Source organism: Cuculus canorus, chromosome 8 (genome assembly GCF_017976375.1).
Source record: "Cuculus canorus isolate bCucCan1 chromosome 8, bCucCan1.pri, whole genome shotgun sequence".
Lineage (NCBI taxonomy): Eukaryota > Metazoa > Chordata > Aves > Cuculiformes > Cuculidae > Cuculus > Cuculus canorus.
Genome location: NC_071408.1, coordinates 9,552,849 through 9,577,739, shown reverse-complemented (window position 1 = coordinate 9,577,739; position 24,891 = coordinate 9,552,849). Strand labels below are relative to the sequence as shown.

The 24,891-nt window shown below is 42.8% G+C and overlaps 2 protein-coding genes across 5 annotated transcripts in view; one reads left to right on the top strand and one right to left on the bottom strand.

Annotated features, from left to right (window-relative positions):
* Positions 1-274: 274 nt before the first annotated feature.
* Positions 275-17,741, top strand: CLCC1 (chloride channel CLIC like 1). The gene is made up of 12 exons (XM_054072629.1): positions 275-393; positions 892-1,032; positions 3,326-3,421; positions 4,332-4,439; positions 5,701-5,922; positions 9,385-9,525; positions 10,590-10,683; positions 11,757-11,854; positions 11,939-12,085; positions 12,544-12,801; positions 13,306-13,552; positions 17,603-17,741. Exons 2-11 carry the CDS (start codon positions 901-903, stop codon positions 13,531-13,533), a joined length of 1,524 nt encoding a protein of 507 aa, XP_053928604.1. The 5' UTR covers positions 275-393; positions 892-900; the 3' UTR covers positions 13,534-13,552; positions 17,603-17,741.
* Positions 13,570-24,891, bottom strand: part of GPSM2 (G protein signaling modulator 2) — a 34,980-nt gene continuing 23,658 nt past the window's right edge. For 2 of the 4 annotated variants that reach the window (XM_054072627.1, XM_054072625.1), the window contains exons 5-14: positions 24,324-24,447; positions 23,931-24,046; positions 22,779-22,934; positions 21,880-21,988; positions 21,344-21,473; positions 20,692-20,759; positions 18,518-18,694; positions 17,585-17,747; positions 17,260-17,477; positions 13,573-16,636 (exon numbers count right to left, since the gene is read on the bottom strand). In XM_054072627.1, the coding sequence (XP_053928602.1) occupies positions 16,475-16,636; positions 17,260-17,477; positions 17,585-17,747; positions 18,518-18,694; positions 20,692-20,759; positions 21,344-21,473; positions 21,880-21,988; positions 22,779-22,934; positions 23,931-24,046; positions 24,324-24,447 (1,423 nt within the window). In that variant the 3' untranslated portion in view covers positions 13,573-16,474. Of the gene's footprint in view, positions 16,637-17,259; positions 17,478-17,584; positions 17,748-18,517; positions 18,695-20,691; positions 20,760-21,343; positions 21,474-21,879; positions 21,989-22,778; positions 22,935-23,930; positions 24,047-24,323; positions 24,448-24,891 lie in introns of all 4 variants that reach the window. The other 2 variants (XM_054072624.1, XM_054072628.1) reach the window with 2 other exon arrangements.

Here is a 24,891-nt window from a genome sequence, read left to right as displayed (position 1 = left end):
AGAGCCCACCCGGGGTGGTTTGTCTGGTGACGTTCTGGGGCGCTTCGGGCAGAGCTGTCGCACTCTCTGATTGGCGCCACAGGTGGAAATGCTGATTTTCCCCCTGGATTCTCTCCCCGCACTCCTCTATCACAGTTCACTCTCGCGGTCTCTGGGGCGGTTCCGGGGCGGCAGCTCCGCCCGTGCCGACGGTACCTTTCTTTCCCGGCCGCTGCCCGCGCGGGCGAGTGAAGCCGAGCGGCAGATGGGGGGCGGGGCGAGCGCGGGGCGCGTGGTCCCCGCCGGGGCCGCAGGGGGCGCCCGTGCGCTGCCTCCGCCACTACGCCGGGGCCGGGGGGGCGGTGGGCCCCGCGCCGCGCTGAAACCGGGCGGTGCTGAGCGGAGCGGCGGCGGGTGAGAGCTGAGCGGGGCCGGGCGGGGGCAGAGGCTGGGGCTGGGGTAGCAGCTGGAGGTAGAGCTCACGCTGGCGGGCAGGGGCTGGAGCTGGGGCTGGGATACGAGGTGGAGGCAGAGCTGGAGCAGGGCAGAGGCTGGAGCAGGGGCAAACTCCCTTCCCCGGGCTGTGGTAGTGGCAGTGAGGCAAGAGCCTCGTCGTGGGCCCCGAGCAGCTCTGCCCCGCGTTGCCCTGTTGAGCCACACTGAATTCTGCTCTGCAGAGCCAGGGCTGGGCCCGTCACCCCGCCAGGCACGGCAGGGCGATCCTTGCCTGCTCTTGCCAGCGTTTCCTTTGGGGAAAAAAAGTATATGAGTGAAGCTTAACCTGCTTAGTGGAGAGCTGGGCTTTTGAACAGCTGGAGAATGCTTTTTTGTGTGTCGTAAGATTGTTTTGGGGCTTTTTCATGCAGCGCGGTATGCCCTGAACTAAATCTCTGGATTTCTTGTTCTGTTCAGTGCCCCAGGATGCTGTTCCCGCTGGTGCTGTGTGCGGCGGTGCTGGTGGGGGGTGGTAAAGTTCAAGATGATGAGTGGATTGACCCCACAGATATGCTCAACTATGATGCAGCGTCGGGAAGGATGAGGAGACCTTACAAGGTAGAAAGAGTGTGCAGATACACGTCTCTCCCAAACAGCCCAACAGCCACCAGCTGATGGATAGAATCATGGAATCATAGAATTGTTTGGGTTGGAAGGAACCTTAAAGATCACCCAGTTCCAACCCGCCTGCCATGGGCAGGGACATCCCACTGGATCAGGCTGCCCAAAGCCCATCCAGCCTGGCCTTGAACACCTCCAGGGATGGCGCAGCCACAGCTTCCCTGGGCAACCTGTGCCAGCGCCTCACCGCTCTCATGGTGAAAAATTCTTCCTTATGTCTAGTCTAAATCTGCCTCTCTCCGATTTATAGCCATTGCCCCTTGTCCTATCACTCCCAGCCTTTGTGAACAGTCCCTCCCCAGCTTTCCTGTAGCCCCTTCAGGTACTGGAAGGTCACTATAAGATCTCCTCGGAGCCTTCTCTTTTCCAGGCTGTACAGGCCCGACTCTCTCAGCCTGTCCTCGTAGGGAAGGTGCTGCAGCCCTCTGATCGTCTTTGTAGCCTCCTCTGGACCCGTTCCAACAGCTCTGTATTCTCATGTTGAGGATTCCAGAAATGGACACAATACTCCAGATGAGGATGGTTGCTCTTGAATTCTGACATCAGAAAAAGATAGAATTTTGGCCTTTTTTAAGTCTTATAAGGTTGTATGTGGATCTGTACACAGAAAGGACTGTGTGCCCATTGTTAAAACTGCAAAGATAAAATGTGAGTCTGTACTATTGTAGGTAATTGGCTCGGGGCCTTTCACTGATGAGTGTCCATCCTGCAGCCACCAAGTCCCAGGAGCCACGCTGCTCACCTTTCCCCAGGTGGAGGCTGAGGGTTGATGCCGCTGGGGCTCCACAGGTCATTTCTCCAATAAATACTGCTTTGAGCAGCTTCTGCTTGTTTCTGAAGCGTAGTGTTAAGTACCTTTAAATTTAAGTTCCTAGCTGAGAACAGCTGGGGCATTTAAGCTTAACGATCATATTCTGCTGGAATTATCCAGTTCCCGAGTAATATGGGCATAAACCTCATTTATTGAGAGAGAATGTTATGGAAGTCGGTGTTTCGCAAGGCTGGGCATCAGTTTTCAGAAGGAGGATCAGGATAGGGATCAAGTGCTGCACTGTTAATAGTTCTTGAATGTTGGGGAGAAGATGAAATTTGAAATGCTGGTTTTAACCAGGTCATATTGTGTTGTATTGTATGAGGGATGGACTTTTAAGCATACCATGAGATGCATTTGTTTAAGCCAGTTTATATGCACATTGGCACTGTAAACAGTAGTTGGTTGCATGGACACCCTTGATTTTTGTCATTCTTCAGCTTTCAAGTTTGGTTTTACAGTCTTGAATAATACCACTTTAATGCCTCAGAACATAACTTTCTGAACATTCTTATAAAACCGCCAACTGTGTTATTTCTCTCCACAGAGCTCCTTCTCAGCCTTCACCTGCCCCAAGTCCAGCCGATAGTCATTAGCATCCTTAAAATTCAGCAGCAAGCTTTGGAGTCCTTAAACTTGGTGCCCAACTGCTTCAGCTCTTCAAAAAAATATTAGTTTTACTGTTGTCTCCTGTGAAAATAGAACCACATTTAAAGGAGAATAATGATTGCTTTGGGTTAATCAGTCTTTTCAGGATTTCTTTTCTGCTCTGGAGTGAGAGGTTTTAGGTGGGCAGGCTGCGTGGCCCAGCCGAGCTCTCAAATCTTCCTTTCGGCACGAATTCGCTGGTCTGTGTGATGCTGAGCTTCCTTTTGGAATCTTTCCTCAATGTGCGTGCCTGGCTGTGTCAAAGCAGTGCTGCTAATGCTGAGTCTGAGCAAATAACAGAAAAACTTAAAAGAGATGTTTCAGGGTGAAGAGGGACCGCGAAAGGCAAGGCACCCAGAGTGGGGTTGTGTGTTTACTTTCAGTCTGGCTGCGTGGGCAGCTGGCCTGGGGATGTGGCTGCCTGGAAACTGCCCCTTTGCTTGCTGAGCTGGTCTTTAGCCAGTCCTGTTATCTAATCTGATGCCCCGCGTGCCTCACCAGCGCTCAGAGGAGGGGAAAGGGCGGATGGGGGAGGACAGGGCAGCGCCTCACCTTTTGAAGGCGGCGTGCATTTCATTAAATTTCAAACAGTTTTCTGTTTGGAGCCTAAAATAACAGCATAGAGGCAACATTGGGGCAGATCTAGCAGCAAAGACCAGCATTTAGGTTTTCACTACTTTGCTCCTTTTAAAGCGATCTGACCACAGAAGTGTAACACGGCATATGATCAAAGTCTTTGATTATAAAAATGTTTTTCTTATGTAATTTTAGGCAAACTATCATGACTCTGAGGATAAGACGGTGGATACAGTCAGTACTGAAACATTATCGAGTTGTTCCAGGGAAGTAGATTCCTTGCAACAGAAGGTTTGTCATGGAACTTCAGAATATTTTCCAGCCTTTTAAAATTTGTGCTTTCTGATGATGCCTTTCTTGATAGCATTGAACTGATGAATTACTGGCGTAATTTATGAGACCGTGGATTGCACAGGGGGAACCTCTTTATTCAGAGCAGAGACTGGAAGTGGTTTCAGCTCGGTTCCAAATTGCTGCTCTGCCTACCATGGTTGGTTTCCTAAGATGTTTACCGTGTAGCAGAGGTTACAGGAGCCGCCTGCTTCTGTCCGGTGTCAGCAGGTTAAACACCTGGGGGGGATGTTATCCCGTGCTGCCAAATGATGGGAAACCTGATCTTTCATTTTCAATCTGTTGATTGCTGTGGGATTTTAAGGCATGTGTTCTGGGCCTAGAGAACACATTTGTGGCTGTGATGTGCAGTGCTGCGGCTCTCAGAAGCCTCTATAGGACCCCCCCACTGCTGCTTCCCCCAAGATGAGGAGAGCGCGGTGGTGCTTCTGTAGCTGGTGGGGCTCTCGCCTCCCTCAGCCATTTGGAGAGCTGATGGGATATGGAATTTTAATGCTGTTTTAGTTCATTACTAGTTTTCACAGGTGGTTGAGGTTGGGGCGGTGTGTTTTTTTTTTTTTCTGACATAAACTTAAATTCTAAGGAGACCCAGATCTTCTGTTTTTTCTAGGTTTACTGAGGTTGGTAGGCAAGCCGTATTATTAGCAGATCTGACACCTCCAGTACGGGCCAGTCCCATGGAAAGTACAATCTTCAGCAACTGCAAGCGCTTCTTGTCGGGTGTACTGATCACAGGATTATGGCTAACCTAGAGAAACGTGCCCGAGTTCAGCATGTTGGTAGGGTTTTTTTCACTGATGTGAACAAGTAGGTTTGAGCAAGAAGTGAATAAAATGTCTTTGTGTTGCAGATTGCAGAGTGTGAGAAGAGGATTGCCAAATCACATGAAAGCCGTAGCTTTTATATTTTTAAGCGATACTTGAATAAGATTTTAAATGAAGCTGGAAAGCTTGGCCTTGTAAGTATTTGAACATTCCTTAAAAAACTAATTAAAATTCCTATTATTACTTTACATGTTTTTCCCTGTTATCAAGTATTGATTAATTATTCTTCAATTAAAATGAGGGGAGCTGAATTGCAAAGGAAAAAATGATAGAATTGTAGAATCATTAAGGTTGGAAAAGACCTCCAAAGTCATCAAGTCCAGCCATCAGCCCAACACCACCGTACCTACTGAACTACTTCCCGAAGTGCCATGTCTACATATGTGTTTTGAACACCTTCAGGGATGGTGATTCCACCACCTCTCTGGGCAGCCTCCACCAGTGCTTCACTACTCTTTTGGTAAAGAAATCTTTCCTAATAGCCAATCTAAACCTTCCTTGGCGCAACGTGAGGCCATTTCCTCTTGTCCTATTACTTGTTACTTGGGAGTAGCCCACCTCATTACACCCTCCTTTCAGGTAGCTGTAGAGAGTGATAAGGTCTCCCCTCAACAGAGGCCTGTGCGTCCCGTGTTGCTGTTAGCGAGCAGTGTTTGCTCAGGAGAGACCAGTGCAGTTTGTCTGTAAAGCACCCAAAGGAAGACTGCGTGAATGCAAAGTGCATCATTATTGCTGGGATGCAGCTCTAGGAATACCCCATTCAGTTCACGTTAATGGTTGTTAAACCTTAAAGAAACAGATTTTCTTAGCTGTTTGTCTCCAAGGCCTTTGTTTTAAACTGTATCACATTCGTAGTCTAGGAATAGCAGCTAATTAGAGCTTGCATGTAAGAATCTCCTTACTACTTTCTACATTCTACTGTCTTTGGCAATATTTTTTTTTCTATTCAGAGGCAGAGGAATAAAAGCAAAGAATATTGTACCTAGCAATGTAAAATTTCTTACTTCAGTGTTCAGTAGCTTCTATCTGCATCACCCAGCACGTGTAGTGCATTAGTAAGAAATAATTCTCATTGTTAATGAGAAGTGGTTCTAAAATTTTAATAAGGGGTGAAATAATCCTCTTAATTTTTTTAGCTTTTTCCTGTAGAATTGAAAGAGTACAAACAAGGTGAATTAGTGTTTTATATAGTTCAGAGGAAGGAACAAAAGGGTCATGGAATCACAGTGTGCTCCTGGTCCCATGTCTTCATCTTGCAGTCTGCTTCAAAAAGGTGCTGGTGCATAACGTAGTACATACTTGTTTTTGCACAGGGGATACAGTTTTTAGTGTGTACTTACTTCCATTTCCAAATAAGCAGCTTTTAACCATTGTTTTGCTTTGCTTTTAATTCAGCCTGAGGAGGATGTGGACCAAGTCCATTATGATGCTGAGATCATCCTTACAAAACAGACATATTTAGAGATCCTGCGGTTTCTCAATGAGGAAACTTGGCAGTCGGGTGCTGTGGATGATGCGCTTAGTGATATTCTGATCAACTTTAAGCATCACGATCACAAAGCTTGGCACTGGAGATTTGAAGACACTTTTGGAATTGATCTATATAATATGTTTCTGGTAAGAGATGAAGAAAGGTTTTCTGTTGTTGTTTCATAGCTGTTTTGTCTGTTTCTTTGTGCAAGCCTAGCCAATGAATATGAACATCTGAACTCCACACATAAAGCAGTTCTCTCCACCCTACTTAGTGTGAGTTTCATGTTGTTTTGTGTTGCTGAAGGTAGAGATGATGTATTCATTGAAGTAAGAATTGAAGGGTTTGGGGTCATCTTTTCTTGCTGTAGCTTTGCGTTTTTTCCTGCTGTGCTTTCTTTTTCTCTTCCTGTCTTTTCTGTCTGTGTTGTGTGACTCATTAGACTCCAGTACTTTCTTACCACTTCAACCAACAGCTCGTGCACTATAAATTTTCCAGATAGATCTTTTACTCAACTCCTGTTTGCTGGAATGTATTTATATTGAGGCAAGTTGATATTTGAGGTCTCAGGTTTTATAGGTTAGAGGATTTTGTGATTTTTTTTGGAAACCAATTTTACAGTATTGGAGGGAAGGACAGCCTGACCGTGTGAAAATGTCACATGATCTAAAATGGAATTACAAAGTGCTAAGATGAGGATCTATAATAAGCTGAAGCTCTCTGAATGCTTCTTTACCATTCAGAATACATGTGTGGAAGACAACTTCCTAACACAATTGGTGAGCAAGCTGACTAGAGGAGGTGCCTCACTGGACCTGCTCTTTGTTAACAGAGAAGGGCTTGTGGGAGATGTGACAGTTGGAGGTTGCCTGGGGCACAGCAATCACAAGATGACGGAATTCTCAGTTCTAGGAGAAGCAAGGAGGGGGGTCAGTAGAACGGCCACCTTGGACTTCCAGAGGGCAGACTTTGGTCTGTTCAGAAGGCTGCTCGATCAAGTTCCATGGGAGACAATCCTTAAGTGCAACAGAGCCCACGAGGGCTGGATGCTCTTTAAGAAGGAATTCCTGGCAGCACAAGAGCAGGCCGTCCCCATGTGCCGAAAAATGAGAAGGAGAAGAAAACCGGCCGGGCTGAGTAAAGAGCTCTGTGTGGAAATCGGGAGAAAGAGGAAAATATATGAACTTTGGAAGAAGGGACAGGCAACTCGTGAGGGCTACAGAGATGAAGTGAGATCTTGTAGAGAGAAAATCAGAAGAGCTAAAGACCAATGAGAACTTAGATTGGCCCATTCTGTGAAAGATAATTAAAAAATCCTTCTACAAATATATCAACAACAAAAGGACCAAGGAGAATCTCCATCCTTTACTGGATGCTGGGGGAACAATAGTGCAACAGGATGAGGATAAGTCTGAGGTGCTTAATGCCATCTTTGCCTCAGTCTTTAATAGTCAGGTGAGATGTTCCCTGGGCACTCAGCCTCACCAGCCAGTAGACAGGGAGAAGAGCAGAACAAAGCTCCCTTGATCCAAGAGGAAATGATTGGAGACCTGCCAGGCAAATTAGACATTCACAAGTCTATGGGGCTGGAGGGGATCCACCCAAGAGTATTATGGTGGTGGTGCTTGCCAAACCGCTTGCCAAACCTCTTTCCATCAACCACCAGCAGTCCTGGCTGACTGGGGCAATTCCATTGGACTGGGGGCTGGTGGATGCTACACCCATTTACAAGAAGGGCCGGAGAGAGGATCCAGGGAACTACAGACCTGTCAGTCTGAGCTCAGTGCCAAGGAAGGTCATGGAGCAGGTCATCTTGGGTGCCATCTCACAGCACACACAGGACAACGGGGTGATCAGACCCACCACTCAGCATGGGTTTATGAAAGGCAGGTCCTGCCAAACCTGATCGCCTTTATGACAAAGTGACCCGCTCGATGGGTGAGGGAAAGGCTGTGGATGTGTAGTGTACCTGGACTTTAGTAAAGCCTTTGACACTGTTTCTTACAGTATCCTACTTGAGAAACTGGCTGCCACAGGCCTGGACAGGTGCACCCTCTGCTGGACTGAAAACTGGTTGGATGGCCGGGCCCAAAGAGTGGTGGTGACTGGAGTTAACTCCAGCTGGAGGTCGGTCACAAGTGGTGTCCCCCAAGGCTCGGTGCTGAGACCAGTCCTGTTCAATATCTTTATCAGTGACCTGGATGAGGGGATCGAGTGCAACCTTAGCGAGCTTATGGATGACACTAAACTGGGAGGAAGTGTCAATTTGTTGGAGGGTAGGGAGACTCTACAGAGGGACCTGAACAGGCTGGATCGATGGACTGAGGCCAGTGGGATGAGGTTTAGCAAGGCCAGTGCACTTGGGACACAACAACCCCATGCAGCACTACAGGCTTGGGGAAGAGTGGCTGGAAAGCTGCCTGGTGGAGAAAGACCGGGGAACATTGGTTGACAGCCAACTGAACATGAGCCAGTGGTGTGCCCAGGTGGCCAAGAAGGCCAACAGCATCTTGACTTGTGTCAGAAACGGTGTGTCCAGTAGGACCAGGGAGGTGATTCTTCCCCTGTACTCAGTGCTGGTGATGCTGCACCTTGAGTCCTGTGTTCAGTTTGGGGCTCCTCAGTACAGGAAAGACATTGAGGTGCTGGAGCACGTCAAGAGAAGAGCAACGATGCAGGAGCTGGAGAACAAGTCCTATAAGGAGTGATTGAGGGAACTGGGGTTGTTTAGCTTGGAAAAGAGGAGGCCGAGGAGAGACCTTGTTGCTCGCTACAACTACCTGAAAGGAGGTTGTAGAGAGGTGGGTGCTGATCTTTTCTCCCAAGTGATAGGATGAGAGACAATGGCCTCAAGCTGCGCGAGGGGAAGTTCAGATTGGACATCAGGAAAAATTTCTTCACAGAAAGGGTTATCTGGCACTGGCAGAGGCTGCCCAGGGAGGTGGTTGAGTCACCATCCCTGGAGGTGTTTATAAGGTGGGTAGATGAGGTGCTCAGGGACATGATTTACTGGGTACGGTTGGAGTCGATCTCCAAGGTCTTTTCCAACCTAATAACTCTATGATTCTAATATTTTATGCTGACATGATCTTGAAAGTTGCCGAGTTTTGAAGGGGTCCATGGAAGCCAAATGGAAAAAGCTGTCAGTTGCGTTACGTTGCTATTAGGGGTCCTCAGATGTAAAGAGACTGTGAAGTGCTTCTCTGAGTCTTGCTGCTGTTACCCAACTGTACCACTGCCTTAACCAAATTGCATGAATTACAGTGGTGGCTCTGTGGTTCATAGTAGGCACGTACTGCTCAGGCACTGGATGATGTCAGTTTCGTAAGGTGATAAGTATGGTAAGGAAGAGATAACTAAATATCACAGCAGAGAAGTGAGCAACTGCAAGGCAAAGCTGTGATAGGAATGACTGTTAGTGATACCATGGAAGTCTTCTGCCCTGTAACTGCTGCAGATATGTTATGAGAGCAAGGAAAAATTCTCTCAACTGTTCTGTGTAAATGAGGCTGGTAAAAACAAAAGCTGCGAGTTCCTTCGTGTGTACGGGCAGTAAGCCTGGCAAACTCCAACTCTCGATCACAATTTTTTCTTGTTTTCTTTTTCAGATACTGTTATGCTTAGCGTGCGTTGTCACTCTAATTGCTACGGAGCTCTGGACACGCATTCATTGGTTTGTTCAGCTAAAACGTGTTTTGTTAATAAGTTTTCTCATCAGTTTTGCGTGGAATTGGCTTTACTTGTATAAGGTAAGCTGTTCTGAATCCCTGATGGCTTTTAGGCTTAAAATTTTAGTTATGAGGGAGTTAGTTTATTTAGTTCTTTTAGTTTGTTTACTGAAAACAGCAATCCACTGCAAAATAAGAGAAGGGATGAACATTTTATTTTTATTTTGCACATTGATGGATGTATTAGGCTTGAAGAAGAACAAAAGAAACCCTGACAGCTTTTATCCTGCTGCAGATGTGCACAAAATTCATAAAGCAATAGAACTGTGATTTCACAATTTCACAATCACAGTGAACTCTTGTCTAAAGCAGCTTGGTAGAAAAAGATTCCCTGGCTAAAACTGTATTTAAGAAAGAAATGCTTCGTTAATGGAGACAAAGTAGCTAACTGTACAGTGGTACTGGTTTTGCTGAGGAGGAATTTATGCTGCCCAACCACAAAATGTCAGTCCTCACATCGTGTCATCAGCATTTTACTGCAGCTGCTCAGACCCCGGAGAGTCGGATGGTCCTTGACCATGAGGGGACTGGGGACTGCCGTGGGGAGGGCTTAGACTGAGCCAGTGAAGAATGCCAGAGCTTTTCAACAGACAATCTGACTTAATTTTTTCTATTTGATTATCACTTGCAAACTTAAGGCAAAATTATACTGAATACAAGTATTTGTTAATGGGAATGATTTAAAAAAATAAAAGAGACTGTCCTGATGTTTTAATCAGTAATTGCATGGCAGCTGTCTCTGGTTTTAATCTAGAAATATTCTAAGGAAACAAGATGCCATTTGCCCTGAACTTTTATCTTTGAATATTGAAGTTTGCTTCTTTGATGATTCAGTCTGTTTGGAGAATAACTCCGAGGTGGCCATCTTGGAAGTCCTTATCCATTCCCAGGAAGTACTTAGAATTTACCTTTGTTGAATTGTTTGAGTAGCAAACTTTTCTTAATAGAGATCTACCTGGATAAGTATTCCAAATGTGCTAAGAGCAAACCCCATCAGCTCAGGCATGGTGCTGCATGGATGCAGGTGTTCTGTGCCCAGCTCCACCTTGGTTTATGTTTCACAAGTCATCCTTGTTCCCGTGCAGGTGTCCTTCGCGCAGCATCAAGCAGAAATTGCGAAAATGGGGCAGTTTGATAATGTCTGTGCTGAGAAGTTGGACTGGAGGGGGAGTCTTATTGGTAAGCAGTCATTTCATTATTTTGTAATAGTACTTTAAGATCACAAATTACTCAGTAATAGAATCCAAGAATACTCTCATTTCTTCCTGATGTCGCACACTGACTCTTCTTCAGCAATTCTGCAGTTACACCATTTTTTGCATTCCACAAGACTTTTTTTACCAGGCGTTTGAAGGAAAGCTGATCACAAAACTGTGCTTACAGCATGTCATGGTCTGTCTTCTTTTCCTTATAACTCACCCCACGAGTATTTTACCAGCTCCCCTCCCCAGTCCTGTTCAGCGCGGGTTACTGAAGAGAGGAGGGCAGAATTTAAGAAACAGATTTTTTCATCTTGCAGGCCTGTGAGTACAAAGGACTTCAAAAACTGGATCTGTAACTGGTTACTCTCGTTTTGTTATTTTTATTGAGAAAACTGATTTAGTTTAATTAGCCATTATTTATTATCCAGTGCAATACCAGGCAGATCATTGATGGCAGCTCTTAACAAGTACTTGTTACAGTTTTCAGAATTCACTGGCTGTGATTGTTCTATGTTAAATTTCAATCATTTATGTTCTGACTGCACTAAAACTACAGAAACACTGATGTTATAAATCACTTGTTTGTAACTCAAAGCTTCCTTAAAAAGGAAGACTTTCTGCTTATAACTAAAATAGTCTCTTGAAATCTTGCAGCCTGGCAATGAGTAATTCTCAGAATTACTTCTGTTTCAGTAGCTGTGGACAAAATGTGCTAATAAGTAACACTGATAACAGTTCCCACATACAAGACTTAGTTTTCTTCTCAGGCTTCTAAAGGAGTAAGTTGCTCTAATAAAGAGAATTACCTTGACCAAACGTGGGAAAACCTCAGCTGTTTTTCTCTTCCAGCCTTTCCTCTCCTTCCTGCCTCCCTTTGACTGGATAAACAACACGGCCAAGCTCATCTCAGACTTTTAAAAATGCCTGTGAGCTTTGAACCATCTCTAGAAGAGCTCTCTTCCACGTAGAACTGAAATGCTACTTTCTGTATGACTGCTGTGTCACAAACCACATTTTTAAAATAAGAATCCGTCTCTGCTTTGCCCACAGAATGGCTCCGAAGTAAATGGACATTTCAGGATGACCCCTGTCAGAAGTACTATGAAACTCTACTAGTAAATCCTGTCTTGCTTGTTCCACCAACAAAGGTACGCGCCAGCCCTAAGGAGACTGTTCACATTTGTTTGCAGTCAGTCAGTGACTACACTAGTTTTCTACTTGTATTTTTCTAGGCATTGGCAATTACTTTCACCAACTTTGTAACAGAGCCCTTGAAGCACGTAGGACAAGGTATTGGTGAATTCATCAAAGCGCTAATGAAGGAGATACCGTTTGTTCTGCAGATTCCAGTGCTGATTATGATGGCTCTGGCTGTTGTGGTTTGTATACATTTATGGTGTTTGGTTTTTTTTAGTATATTAAGCTTATTTATATTTAAGCATTATTGTTTATTATGTTATTTATTTCCTATCTGTACTACTGAGCAGACTGCTTAGCACAGATGGAAATTATTTCTACAAGGGAATTTTTTCTTCACAAAATCTTTACAGTGCAGTTGGTTTAGCAATTAAAATAGATAAATTTGTATTTAAACCACATTTCTCCCCCACTCCTCAAAGGGGACAAAATGGTATGAAACTGCTTAAGGTCTTGGTCTCTGTGATGGTTTCTTTCAGCTTAGTTCCCATTTCTTCTTTGTGTCATTATGCAATGGTGTGTGTAATTGGCATTTTGTACGCAAAAGCATTGTTAGAGCCTTCAACATCTGTGCTGTAGCACCAAAGAAAACTACAGGCTGAAAATACTCAGAGTTTTGTTCTTTCCCCACCACCTCCAGGCTTTCTGCTATGGTGCAGGATCATCGGTGTCCGTGTTGAGATACTTAACATCTTCTCAGAAGAAAAGTCTTCCTCCACCTGAAAGTCACCAGGAGAAAATAGACTTCGGGCAGCAGAAGCTTCCGTATGTTTCTAGAGGACCTTATGACAGAGGAGATGCTCCTGTGAGACCAGGAAATGGCAGCAGAAGTCCTGACGTGCATGCAAGCGATGACCCAGACACGCAAGTAGAAGAGTCTCACAAACAAGAACCTGGTGTATGTTAGTCCTGGTGCTCTTTGAACTGGGATTACATTTAATAGAGTTCCATGTCATCTGCTAGAACGTGCCCAAACAACAAACTTAAGCCAAATCCTGGGAAGAGAGGAGTTAAGGAAGTACCTGTTCTCCTATAGAGTGTTTTGGTAGAGGTGTCTTGGGCATGTTTTGCTCCAAAGAAATACTGTGCACTGGCAGAGACTACTGAGTTAAAACTCTACTTTTATAGTAAAACCTTACATCTTTTTTGAGATATCAGTTCTTTTGTCGGCCTGGGTAATAATGAAGGTGGGGAAATGAAGCACAGCTGACTTTTCTGTAAACTATAGAAAATTAAAAACAGACTTACAGTTAGATTGTGTTTATTTACATGTTTCCCCAGGAGAAAAAGATACCAGTTGTGCTTTGGGGGAGTTCTGCCCCTTGAGCTGAGGATGCACCTGAAACAATAGATGCCATCGCTTTGGTTTGCTTGCTTAATAGCTTATTATTAATTTTTACAGAATAGATTGCACCCCGAGTGTGAAGTTTGTAGACTAGAAAGTATCACAGCTGAAAACCTTACTGAAGAACACACACTAGAGCAGCAGAAGCAGGAGACAGGCAAAGCAGAGCAAGAGACGGCTGAAAATTGTGATCCTCAGAAAAACCTAGAAGGGAAAAGTTCTGCAGTGGAACCATATGAAGAGAAGAAAAAGAGCAGCGCGCATGACTCACAGGAAGGAGACTGAGGAAGCCTCACACCCTGCTGTAAGTTTTCTCTAATCTTTAGTTGTCACATACTTGCTACTTCTGCTCTAGTTCTCAAAAGTAGAAAACAGCATCAGTAAGGTGATGGGAACTCATCTTCAGTCAGAGCTTCAGTAACCACAGCTGTAAGGTAGGTAGAGTTTTAAGAACTGAGACACCGTACTACTTCTAGAATTTGACATTTTAAGTGGCCAAGGAAACAGGCTTGTGGGGTATTTGAAATAAGTTTGTGTAGTAAGTTTTAAGTAAAACTAGATACTTGGTGGTGGGAGAGCACCGATACTCTGTGATCTAGCAAACACACACGCGATCGGGTAACTGCCAAACAAACAGCCCAAAGAAAGTCGCTGATATTCATGTAATTCACATAAGACTGATCGCAGCTCTGTTCGATGTCTCAGGACTATCTTTAGTTTCATGGTCTTTAAAATCAGTTTGCTGCGGGACAGCTTGATGATAATAATTTGCAGAGGAAAGAGAGAAGCTGATGTTGTATCAGACTTTTTTAGAGCAGTTCAAAGTTAAACAGGGAACAGGAAACACTTAAGTCAGAGTACCAAAGATCAGCACCAGAAACTGATGGTAACGTGTTTTTTTGAAAAATATTCTGGCATTTTGACTTAGAAGCAGAAGAAGGACAGTTTTAATTTCACGAGGATTCAATTTCAGTGCTAAAAAAGCTGCAGGAAAATGCTTGTAAAACTTTCAGTAATCATAAAATAGCTTGAATTATGTAGAGGCTGTGCCTGTTCAACTATTCTTACAATGCTGAAGCTTACTCTGAAGATAAAACTAACTGTAGATTCTTCTCTATGGATATAATACTTCAATTAAAAAGACATCATTTATAAATAGCTGAAGGGAACAGTTTGCCACCCTGGTGTTAAAAATCCGTGGCTTCTAATGAGGCCAGTTACAAGTGGGGTTCCCCAGGGCTCGGTACTGGGTCCAGCCCTGTTCAATGTCTTTATCAATGACCTGGATGAAGGCATTGAGTGCACCCTCAGCAAGTTTGCAGATGACACTAAGCTGGGTGGAAGTGTAGATCTGCTGGAGGGTAGGGAGGCTCTGCAAAGGGATCTGAACAGGCTGGACCGCTGGGCCAAGGCCAATGGCATGAGGTTTAACAAGGCCAAATGCCGGGTCCTGCACTTGGGGCACAACAACCCTATGCAGTGCTACAGAAGTCTGGCTAGAAAGCTGCCTGGAGGAGAAGGACCTGGGGGTCTTGGTTGATGCCCTACTGAACATGAGCCAGCAGTGTGCCCAGGTGGCCAAGAAGGCCAATGGCATCAGAAATGGCATGACCAGCAGGTCCAGAGAGGTGATTCTCCCCCTGTACTCAGCACTGGTGAGACCACACCTTGAGTACTGTGTTCAGTTCTGGGCCCCTCAGCACAAGAAGGATGTTGAGGCTCTGGAGCATGTCCAGAGAAGAGCATTGAAGCTGGTGAGGGGGCTGGAGAACAGGTCTTATGAGGAGTGTCTGAGAGAGCTGTGGTTGATTAGTCTGGAGAAGAGGAGGCTGAGGGGAGACCTTATTGCTCTCTACAATTACCTGAAAGGAGGTTGTGGAGAAGAAGGAGCTGGGCTCTGCTCCCAAGTGATAGGAGACAGGACAAGAGGGAATGGCCTCAAGCTCCACCAGGGGAGGTTCAGGCTGGACATCAGGAAAAAATTTTTCACGGAAAGTATCATTGGGCACTGGCAGAGGCTGCCCAGGGAGGGGATGGAGTCACCTTCCCTGGAGATGTTTAAGAGATGGATGGATGAGGTGCTGAGGGGCATGATTTAGGGACTGTTAGGGATGGTTGGACTCAATGACCCAGTGGGTCACTTCCAACCTAGTGATTCTATGATTCTAACTAAAGATATGTACATTTAAAACAAAATATAGCCCTCAGGGTTCCTAAGAACAATGTCAGGACAGGTCTTTTCTGCTTAAGGGAAGACCAAGATAGAACTATTGTTCACAGGAACTACCTGAACACCTCCTTACTGAAAGAAGGAGGTAGAATTGAGGCCATGTAATCAGCAGCATACATCCATTTTGTACCTTCTCAAATTCACTTACAAAACGTACCTTTGTACATTTTGTTTTAACCTTCTTAAATTCACTTCAGGCAGGAATTGCCTGACATCTGTGGCAGTTCATGCCAAGTACCTACGCCCCCTGCGATTCCCCAGTGCTTGGACTGCTGTTGGGGGTGGACATGTCCCACACAAACTGCAGAACAGCACGGGCAGCTGCTACTTAAGTCTATCTTCGTAAAATTGTGCTCAGTGATACAGGCAATGCTTATCTAAATATTAACCAAGAAACCCTAGCGTATTTCGAAAAGTTTAATTTTTGTATTAAACAGAATTAAAACTAGGGCTTGTTTGTTGTTTGCTTGTTTGTTCTAATAAAAATTATCTTCTCCCAAGCTGTGTTTCTGCACAGACGGACTCAGCACTGAAGCAATTATTCAATTATTCTTTTTTTAATTTTTAAAAAACATATAAAAGAAAAAAAGGACTTTTTTTAGGGAGATACAAATTGGGGGGTGGAACATCAAGTTTTCTTTAAAAAGAACATACAAATTTAGGTCTTACACTAGACTGACACAGATTGAGACAGCAGTGAGAGTACCCTGACAGACAAAAAAATCATGAGTGTTCATAGACTGGAAGCAGTTGGGAGGGAGACTGGTAACTGGCGTCTCAGGCACTGCCAGAAGCAGCTGCCAGTGGCAAAGAGCAGCAGCAACTCTTTTAACTACTGCTCACAAGTGTGAAGCTGCTGCTGCTATTTATAAAAAAAATGATTAGAAAGGGGACAAAACTATGCACCGCCATCTTCTGCAAAAAGGCAGGTCTGTTTTTCCAGCAAAAAAAAAAAAAGATACCTAGGATACTACTGTACCATACATGTCTGTTTCTTCAGGTAGAGGGTCCCTTTATAGCTGAGGGTAAATGGACTCTTTGTTCATCCATTCTTTTAGCTTGTGATCGTAAAATCAAGCTGAAAAAATCCTCATCTGGTACAGTTGGTCCTTTTGCAGATGATGGAGGAGCACATCTTTGATCATCCAGCCTGGAACCCTACAGACAGACCAAGCAATACAGCTGCATCTTTACAGGAATAGATATAATAAAATAAGTGAACAATATAAGTGAAAAATTGTTGTATATCTACACCACACTGTAATGGACAATCCAAGCCCTCTCTTGTACCTTGCTGTGAACTATTATTTAAACGTAACATACTTAGAGTGAGGATAATTCTTACCCCTAAAACTGTGATAACGAATTCTTGCATTCACTAAGTAAGGATTCCTGGTACATCCCTGGCCCCCCTAACAAGCCAGATCTAATGACTTTCTTCAAAGGAGTATGTCAAATGATTTTAATAGTCTCTTGTTTTCCTTCACTTTTTCAGCACTTGTTACTTTAAATGGTTAACATGGTATAAAGAACACAGTTATACTTAAAAGACACTCAGTAACTTGGGAAAAAAAAAAAACCCAAAACAAGGAAGAGAAATTGTTAAAAAAAACCCCACACATTTTTTTTTTTTCCTTTATGTTCTTCCTCATCCACCACATCAATTTATGTTTTAAACTACATGATAAACAAGGTGGCTTACTTGAAGAAACCAAAGAACAGAATGCACAAATGAAACCCCCAAAGGCTCAGATTCTGCAGAATTCCTGTACAAAGCTTACCTGGCATTTTATCAATATATCGAAGAAGTCGTCATCAAGTTCCCTGTTGTTACTTGCCATGAGGTGACCCAGGACAGACTGGCTGTTGTGTTGATTGAGGCGAAGCCCAGGTAGATTACTAAAGCTAGCACGCTGGTCATCGAGTCGGCGGCTCTGCGAGCTAGCAAGGAGGTCTAGAAATTCATCTGTGTGGGGTGAGACTACGGAAGTAGAAAAGGCTGAAGAGGAGAAAGAAAACAAGTTAGCTCAGAAATAGTTTTTTTCCCAGAGTAAGTCTTGCCTCTGACTAAAGTCAGATACAGATTTTATGTCTAGAAAAAATTACATTTTCTCATTGTTCTAGGTGGAGTAGAGGATGTTGCCACTGAAGCAGCTGGGAATCTGTTCTTCTCCTGGAAGTAGCATCTCTGGTCATCCATCCTGTTACTCTGGAATCGACTCAGCAGATCAAAGAACCCTTCATCTGCCATTGTCTCTCGACTGCTTTTCTGAAGAGGAAAGAAGAGTTAGGTGTATTTTGAACTCAAGGGTACCTAAGACTGGGCCAACTGCATCACAGTTTCAATCCAGTAATGTGTCTGATATTTGGATATCTGAAATCCATGAGATTAACTTTTGTATTCATCCATTTCCATAGAAAAAGATTAACTGTGAGAGGGAATGTGAATAATATGGCAAGCATTTTTGGAAGGCAAAATGTATTAGAAAGGTTTCGTTCTCCAAAACAGTACTCATCAGTACTGCTGGAGTTATTCCTCCTCAGCCACTCACCCACCAAAAACGCAAATGCCTGTGAAAAGAGAAAAACCAAGAACAGCAACGAACAGTCGCCATTGTTTCCTCAGGTCTGTGGTCCAGAGCACTCATTTCGATCAAACGATGCAGTTCTTTTACCTTTAACTGGCTTCTGTCAAGAGTGGAATTACCTAAAATATATGTCAAAAATACCTCCCACTGTCTGAATCGGAAAGATTTCGTTAAGTTTGGAGAAGTGGGGTACAAAAGAGACTTGGAAATAAAAACATAAGGACAAGTTGAGCGGTAACTTTAGAAAACCCACCAGGGAAGAAATATTCCAGTAGTAGGAAAAGCTTAGAGCTGGCACCACTCCTTGGACAGCTGTAGAATGGCAGACTCTGCATCATTTTACAGAGCCACAGTCAAAACTGGCAGGGACAGTTGCAGGAATGTGTTCTCCATAACTTTGACCAGACAGTGATCAGTAAAGGCTATGATCTCCACAGCTCGCCAAACCTACCCTCTGAGAGTTTGGAAGTCGATGATCAATAGAATTACTGGCATCCTGCAAAACTTTGGAAGTGGTGCCGTTTTTGTACTTTTTGCCTTTTAGTCGATTTACAAAATGCAGTTTTGCTGAAGGTTTGGCAACCAGTGGTTTCTGTTTAGCAAGAATTTCACTGTTCCAGTTCTGAACCTAAGAAAACAAGAGTCATGAAATTAAGCTTTCTGATTTTAATTTCCTATACCATTATCTCTTATTTGCTGCTGCTTTTCCTCCCCAAAATGAAGCAGCTTTACATTATTTAGTTTATCCAACCACAAGAATGTGAAAACTTAGGTTATGGTTCTACCACTTGACGTGGGATTGTGCAGCGCATTACGTGAAGGAGGTCAGTAGTGTTAGGGATCAGTCTTAGAGCTGAACTGCAGCGTAACATCTGAGTGATTAAATGTAGTCAAATAGGGTATTTAATCAAACATGCTGAAGTTTTCTTTGATGATGACAGTGCAGTTACTGTAAACACTAACGTGCAGACACAGTTGGCCTTGCCCACCTGACATTCTTACAATGGCAATGGTAAAAAAGTATCCGTAGTTTTACAGAGTGTTAGCGCAAAATGAACCTTGCACAAACCCAGATACTCAGCCAGCTTTCTATCAAGTCCTTGGTATACACAAAATTCCCAGTGACGATTGAAAAGGAAGAGACAATGCCAGCACAGGAACGGGTTTCAATGAAGAACAGATGGGACCACTTTATCAACCTGACAGATTTTCCCTAAATTCTCTTCTAAAGTCAACAAAATTGTTCCCCAAACTGACAGCTTTATCTACAACTGACAAACTCTTGTAATTGCTGACTAAAACCCACTTTTTCTTGATTCAAAACCAGAAATTGTGAACAGTCACAAATCTGTCAGCAACGCTATCTACCCAAGGGGCCACCTTTTAAAGGCTTAAGATCAGCATAGATTCTGACAAGACAGTATCTATTTTGTACAGACAAACCATAGTGCTCGTGTCCTACATTTTGGTATATATCAAAGACATCTATGGAATTAATTTTTCAGAATCTACTCAATGAATATCTTGAAAAAAAAGCCCTCTGGAAGAGCTAAGCTGCAGTATTAGGTAAATACTTTCTTAAAAAAAATCCATATGGAACGTTTCAGTGTATTTAGGGCACAGATTATCACATTTAAAAAGATATCACAAATAAATAGATTCAGACACTTAAGAATTAACAGCTGTTTCTGTCCAAAAGCTCAGGGGTTGCCTGCAGGGTACTCGCCCTGGACTACACACACCATCTTAAATCGGTACACAAAGAGGCTGGTGAGCATCAGCGTACCAGCTGTGCAGATGTAAGCTGTGACGTTTAATTTCCTATTTGATAAACACCACGGCAGCCTTTGCATGGCTTGAAGAGATGGGAATTGGATATCCCAGTATGGAGGCAAAACCAGCAATTTCATTTCTGCCGCTGGCATCCTTTGTGTAGGGCTACCAACACAGCACTTACAGGCAGACAGCATTTGAAGGAATCTCTCGAAGGCCAACACAAAGATTTTCATCACCGTCTTCCAGCTTTGAGAGATTTCTCCAAGGGATGTTACTTTATCTGTCTGTGACTGTGAATCTGTGACTCAGCATCTTTGAAATAGCATCCTTATTCAAGATGGATGTTCAAACTCCTAATGGCTTGCAAGTTGGTTGAAATCCCAAAGTGAAAAACACAACGTGCATTTTAAGTGCCTATAAAATGAATGTTCTGAACAGCTGAACTAAAGCTTAAGAATTTTACTGTGAATCACTTCCATGCTGCAATCTCTAACTTCTTTTAAAGAGGAGATTAAAGGAATTGTTGGATGCACACAACAGGACCCCATTCTTTCTTATTGTGAGAGGAAGGAATGATGAAAGCTTCCCTCAAGCCATTCCAACCACTATATATGTAGGATGCTGGCTGTTACTTACATGGCAAAAGTATTGTATGTTAGAATTGTTAGACCTGCTTTTACCTAAGATAACTAAATTAAAAAGGGATGCAAATAACATATCAACATTCTGCTGAGTTTTCTGAAAGTTGTCAAGTATAAAACTTCTGACTATTCCTAACTTTTGAATTAAACCCACAGAAACATTTCATTGCAATCTCACCAGGAGAACAAAAAGAAGGAAAGTGCCAACCTTTTCTGGTGTTAATTTCATAAGTTCCATATTCTCCATACTGTGGCGGCGTCCTCTCGGTCTGGTACCTTCAAGAAAGAATCAAGTTCATTTTTTTATCAATTAAGATTTACGGTGTCACCTTCAAAGCTGTAGCTGTATTGTATTCACTAAGGTCCAAGATACAGCAATTCCGAGTTCCAAAACAGTGCAGTTAAATATATCAGCAGAAAATAATTAACCAATAAATAAAAAAGTGGCTTTCAAAACCAGATTGATCTGAGCTACGCAAGTTGCCTTTGGGGGACACAAGGGAGACCATGGATCTTTAAAGAGAGGAACATCAAATGAACTGGGTTCTGCTGTACCCCCAGTGTTGCTACAATGGTAGGAAGAAGAAGAAGAAAGACACAATATGGCAGCTTCTCCCACATTAAGAGAAAAAAAAAAAAGATGGGGAACAATTACAAACATCATATGAAGACAGTAAGTAGTGATTCACAATGTAAATCCTTCAGAAAAGGAGGAGCTAAAGGGGTCCAATACTGCAAAACCAATTTTTATTTTCGCTGGGGGGTGGTATGGGGAACCCTGCATACTCAACCACCCCTAGTCAGAAAACAACAGATTCTTTTTGAAGTTCACTGTTAGTACTGCAGAAATAGACACATACCATTCAAACTGTTCTCCACCACATGGCTTTCTGACATCATGGAGGTGTTTGTGCTGTAGCTTAATCCAAGAACCATTTGAAGATCTGAGAGATTAAGTCTAGCAGTGAGTTCTCCACTTCTGTCTCCTACCTGCAAGCAAATAAAATAGGCAGTTCTACTACTGTAACAAAGTATACAGAGATGTAAATATAAAGCAAACTTTGCCCCTAGATTTCTGACATAAAAAGGCTGAAAACTTTTCCTTATTGAAAACTGAATCAAAACGGTAACAAAACGTGCATAACAAAGCCTAAAATAATCTCTGCTGGGCTGTTAACTTGAATTCCCTGATGACATTATCAGAGGTGGCACTGGAACTGAGGACCTGGCTGCAAGGAGACATGGCTGAAATAACTTGGAATCAGCTATCTCAGAAATCATTCAAAATCCATTCCATGATTCAAAATCACACACATGGACACACCTCCAAAAAAAATCACTGTATAACTGAGAGCAAAACCCAACAGCCAGCATGCATGGAGTGTGAAAATTGTACCTCTCTTGAAATCTCCAAGTGCTTTTCTGCAAAATGCATAGCTTGGTCATGATTTCCCAAAGCAGTATAGGCATTCCCTAAACTCCAGCACGCTCTTCCTTCACCAATCCTGCAAAAAATCAACACATTTCCAATTATACCTTTAGCTGCCAAACACTAGGGGTCAGGTTTTCATAATTCTGCCACAGTAAGATTGCTGTGTGAGAAAAAATGAGTGGTATCATCAGAAACCATTCCAACACCATGTTAAATCGTGTTTTAAAGGAATGTGCTCTGGGCATAACCATAAATACAAGCAAATCTAATGAAAGTTTTAATTTATGAGCTCACCACATACATAAGTCACTTGGTTTTGTAATATATACTTTGCTTTTCCTCAGACTGTGTGCCTTATTATTATCCATATATTCTGCTTATTAAGGTAGAAGTGGTGCCTTTAAAAGTTGTAAAAATTTTTAGTTGTACCCAATGTCAAAAAAAAGGCCTTAGAAATCATGATTATAAAATAACCATTACTCTCTACTGTATTATTCTCCTTTCCCCAATCCCTTCCCATATTCTTAATTTGTGGAAAAGTAGATGTATTCTGGTGAAGGTATGCAAAATTATTATAATGAAGTCATGAAAAACAAAGATCTCCTCTTTTCTTTAATTTACAAAGGAGGTACTGACAGAAGAAGATGTAGACAGTCATTTATCAATTCCTCTTTCATCTTACACTCCTTGGCTGCAACACCTTCATGACTAATTTTTTTTTTTCCCCTATGAAAACTAGGGCCCCGCATTGCAGGGAATTTACATGACTTCAGCTGTTCATACAGAACAATGACGGCAGAGTTAGAGGTAACAGGATTTCATTTAAGTGTCATACATATATTACAAAGCATCATAGGGCTTACTTATCATTTAATTCCTGAGCAATCACAAGGTGTTTCAAATGATAATCAATAGCTTTTTCATAGTCCTGAAGCAAAGTGTACGTGTTCCCAAGACTGTAGCAGGCCTGTGCTTCCACAGCTCTGTCTTTAAGCTGTCGAGCTAGCTGTAACGTCCTCCTGAAAGAAAAGGTTGGTCACTGCAAGGAAAAGTTTGTAGAAGTGTACTTGCACAAGTAAAAATCAGTTATATATATTAAACAAATTAGGACACTGGGCTGGCGAATTAGCTGCTAATAAATTACTATCTCGTGAGCTCTTGCATTTGTCTTCCCTCCACTGCAACCTATTTCCATTTACTTTATTAGAGAGCAGACTGATCCCTCAAACAGCATCTTCTAATTTATTGCTTCATTACTAATTCATAGCAGTTTTCCTGACAGCATGCATCTGAAACCAGCATTACAATAAATACTGTATATTCCCCACTGTGAACAAGCCAGACCTACAATCACCAAGCCAGCCAGCCCCTGCTGGGTAAGAATAACTGCTAAAAGGAATCTGCTCAGTACTGATTTTTTCCCCTTTTCAAAAAGAACAGGTAAGCTCTGAAATCCACTTAAGATGCTAATAACACCTATACTGTATCTTTGATGAGCTTGTATTTTCCCAGCTTACAGCAGCAACTATTTAGTGGTGCAGAGATCAAGAAAAACAGTCTTGATAAGAAAATACAGACTAACTACAGAAAACGATGTTGACATGCATCATCCATCATGTCATATCCTGAGTACACCTGAGACAGCTACCCATCTCAGGTGTCCTGGAGTCATCCAGATCATGGATATGGTTTATGCTAGGAGCCAAGACCATAATGCTTGGTTCTAGAATACAGGGGGAATAAATGCCAATCAGGAAGAAGATGCCTACAGCGCTGAGAAGAACCTATGTGAAGTAACGAGAAGTTAAAAAAAATAAAGCTTAATGCTGCTCCTCCCTTAAAAGAACCGGAATAGTTCAAAAACTAGGGAAAAATGTTAATTTTGCTAAACAAATGCAGCTCTTATTCTAAGTATGTCTTGAAGAATTCTTCCATAGTGAGCTGAAGTACCACGCACAAAAGAAGTAAACTGCACAAGAAAACGTATAAATTATATTTATAAGCAATCAACTAACTTGTAGTATTCGGAAGCAGTTTCAAATTCACCCAGGAATATGTATGCATTTCCAAGATTGCTGTATGCTCTTCTTTCCGCTGATCTATCACCAAATTCTTTTGCAATTAGGAGACGCTTAAAAACATGAAACAGTTGCATTATTTACTCAACATTGTACTTGTAACACACATAAGCACAAAGATGTATGCTCATAATTTTTCCATCATGCATCTATTATCAGTTCTTTAGGCCAACAATGAAAGGAACAGCCAAACTTGAAGCTGTGCCATTAAGATTTAAAACCTGCATTAAAAAGCTTGCAACAAGATGCAACATAATACCTGTACTTAAGATCAGGAGCAACTGGTGATATTTTGCTAGAACAGAATTCCTTACTAGCACATTGCAGTACCTGTTCATGGGCTAAAACCGCACTCCTGAAGTTGCCCAGAAGGTAGTGTGTGTTTCCCAGATTTCCAAAGGCACGGCCTTGTGCCGCTCTATCACCCAGCTCTGTTACTATTGTCAGGTTTTCCCTGTTTTGGGAGAAGCAAGAGAGGGAAGAATAGACTTTTAAGAGGTTGTTTTTCTCACAGTCATCTAAATAATAAAATTTAAAAAATCCATTTATATAAAGGAAAAAGTAAAGGGATTCAACTTTGGTCTATTTTAATGGCCTTTATACAACCACAAATGTTCCACTGAGTAGGAAACACGTCCTGTGAGATACCAAACTATGAGCATCCTTACTCAAGCTGGTGTGCTCACTTCTAGTAACAGAGCGATATTATATACAAGTTCTACTGTTATTATATATGAGGTCCTACTGTTGTCTCAGTCTGCTTTGGAGAGTACCACTGGATTCTAACATGAAGATGGATCATAGTATAGTTTGGGTTGGAAGGGACCTTAAAGATCACCTAGTCCCAACCCCCCTGGCATGGGCAGGGACATCCCACTAGGTCAGGCTGCCCAAGGTC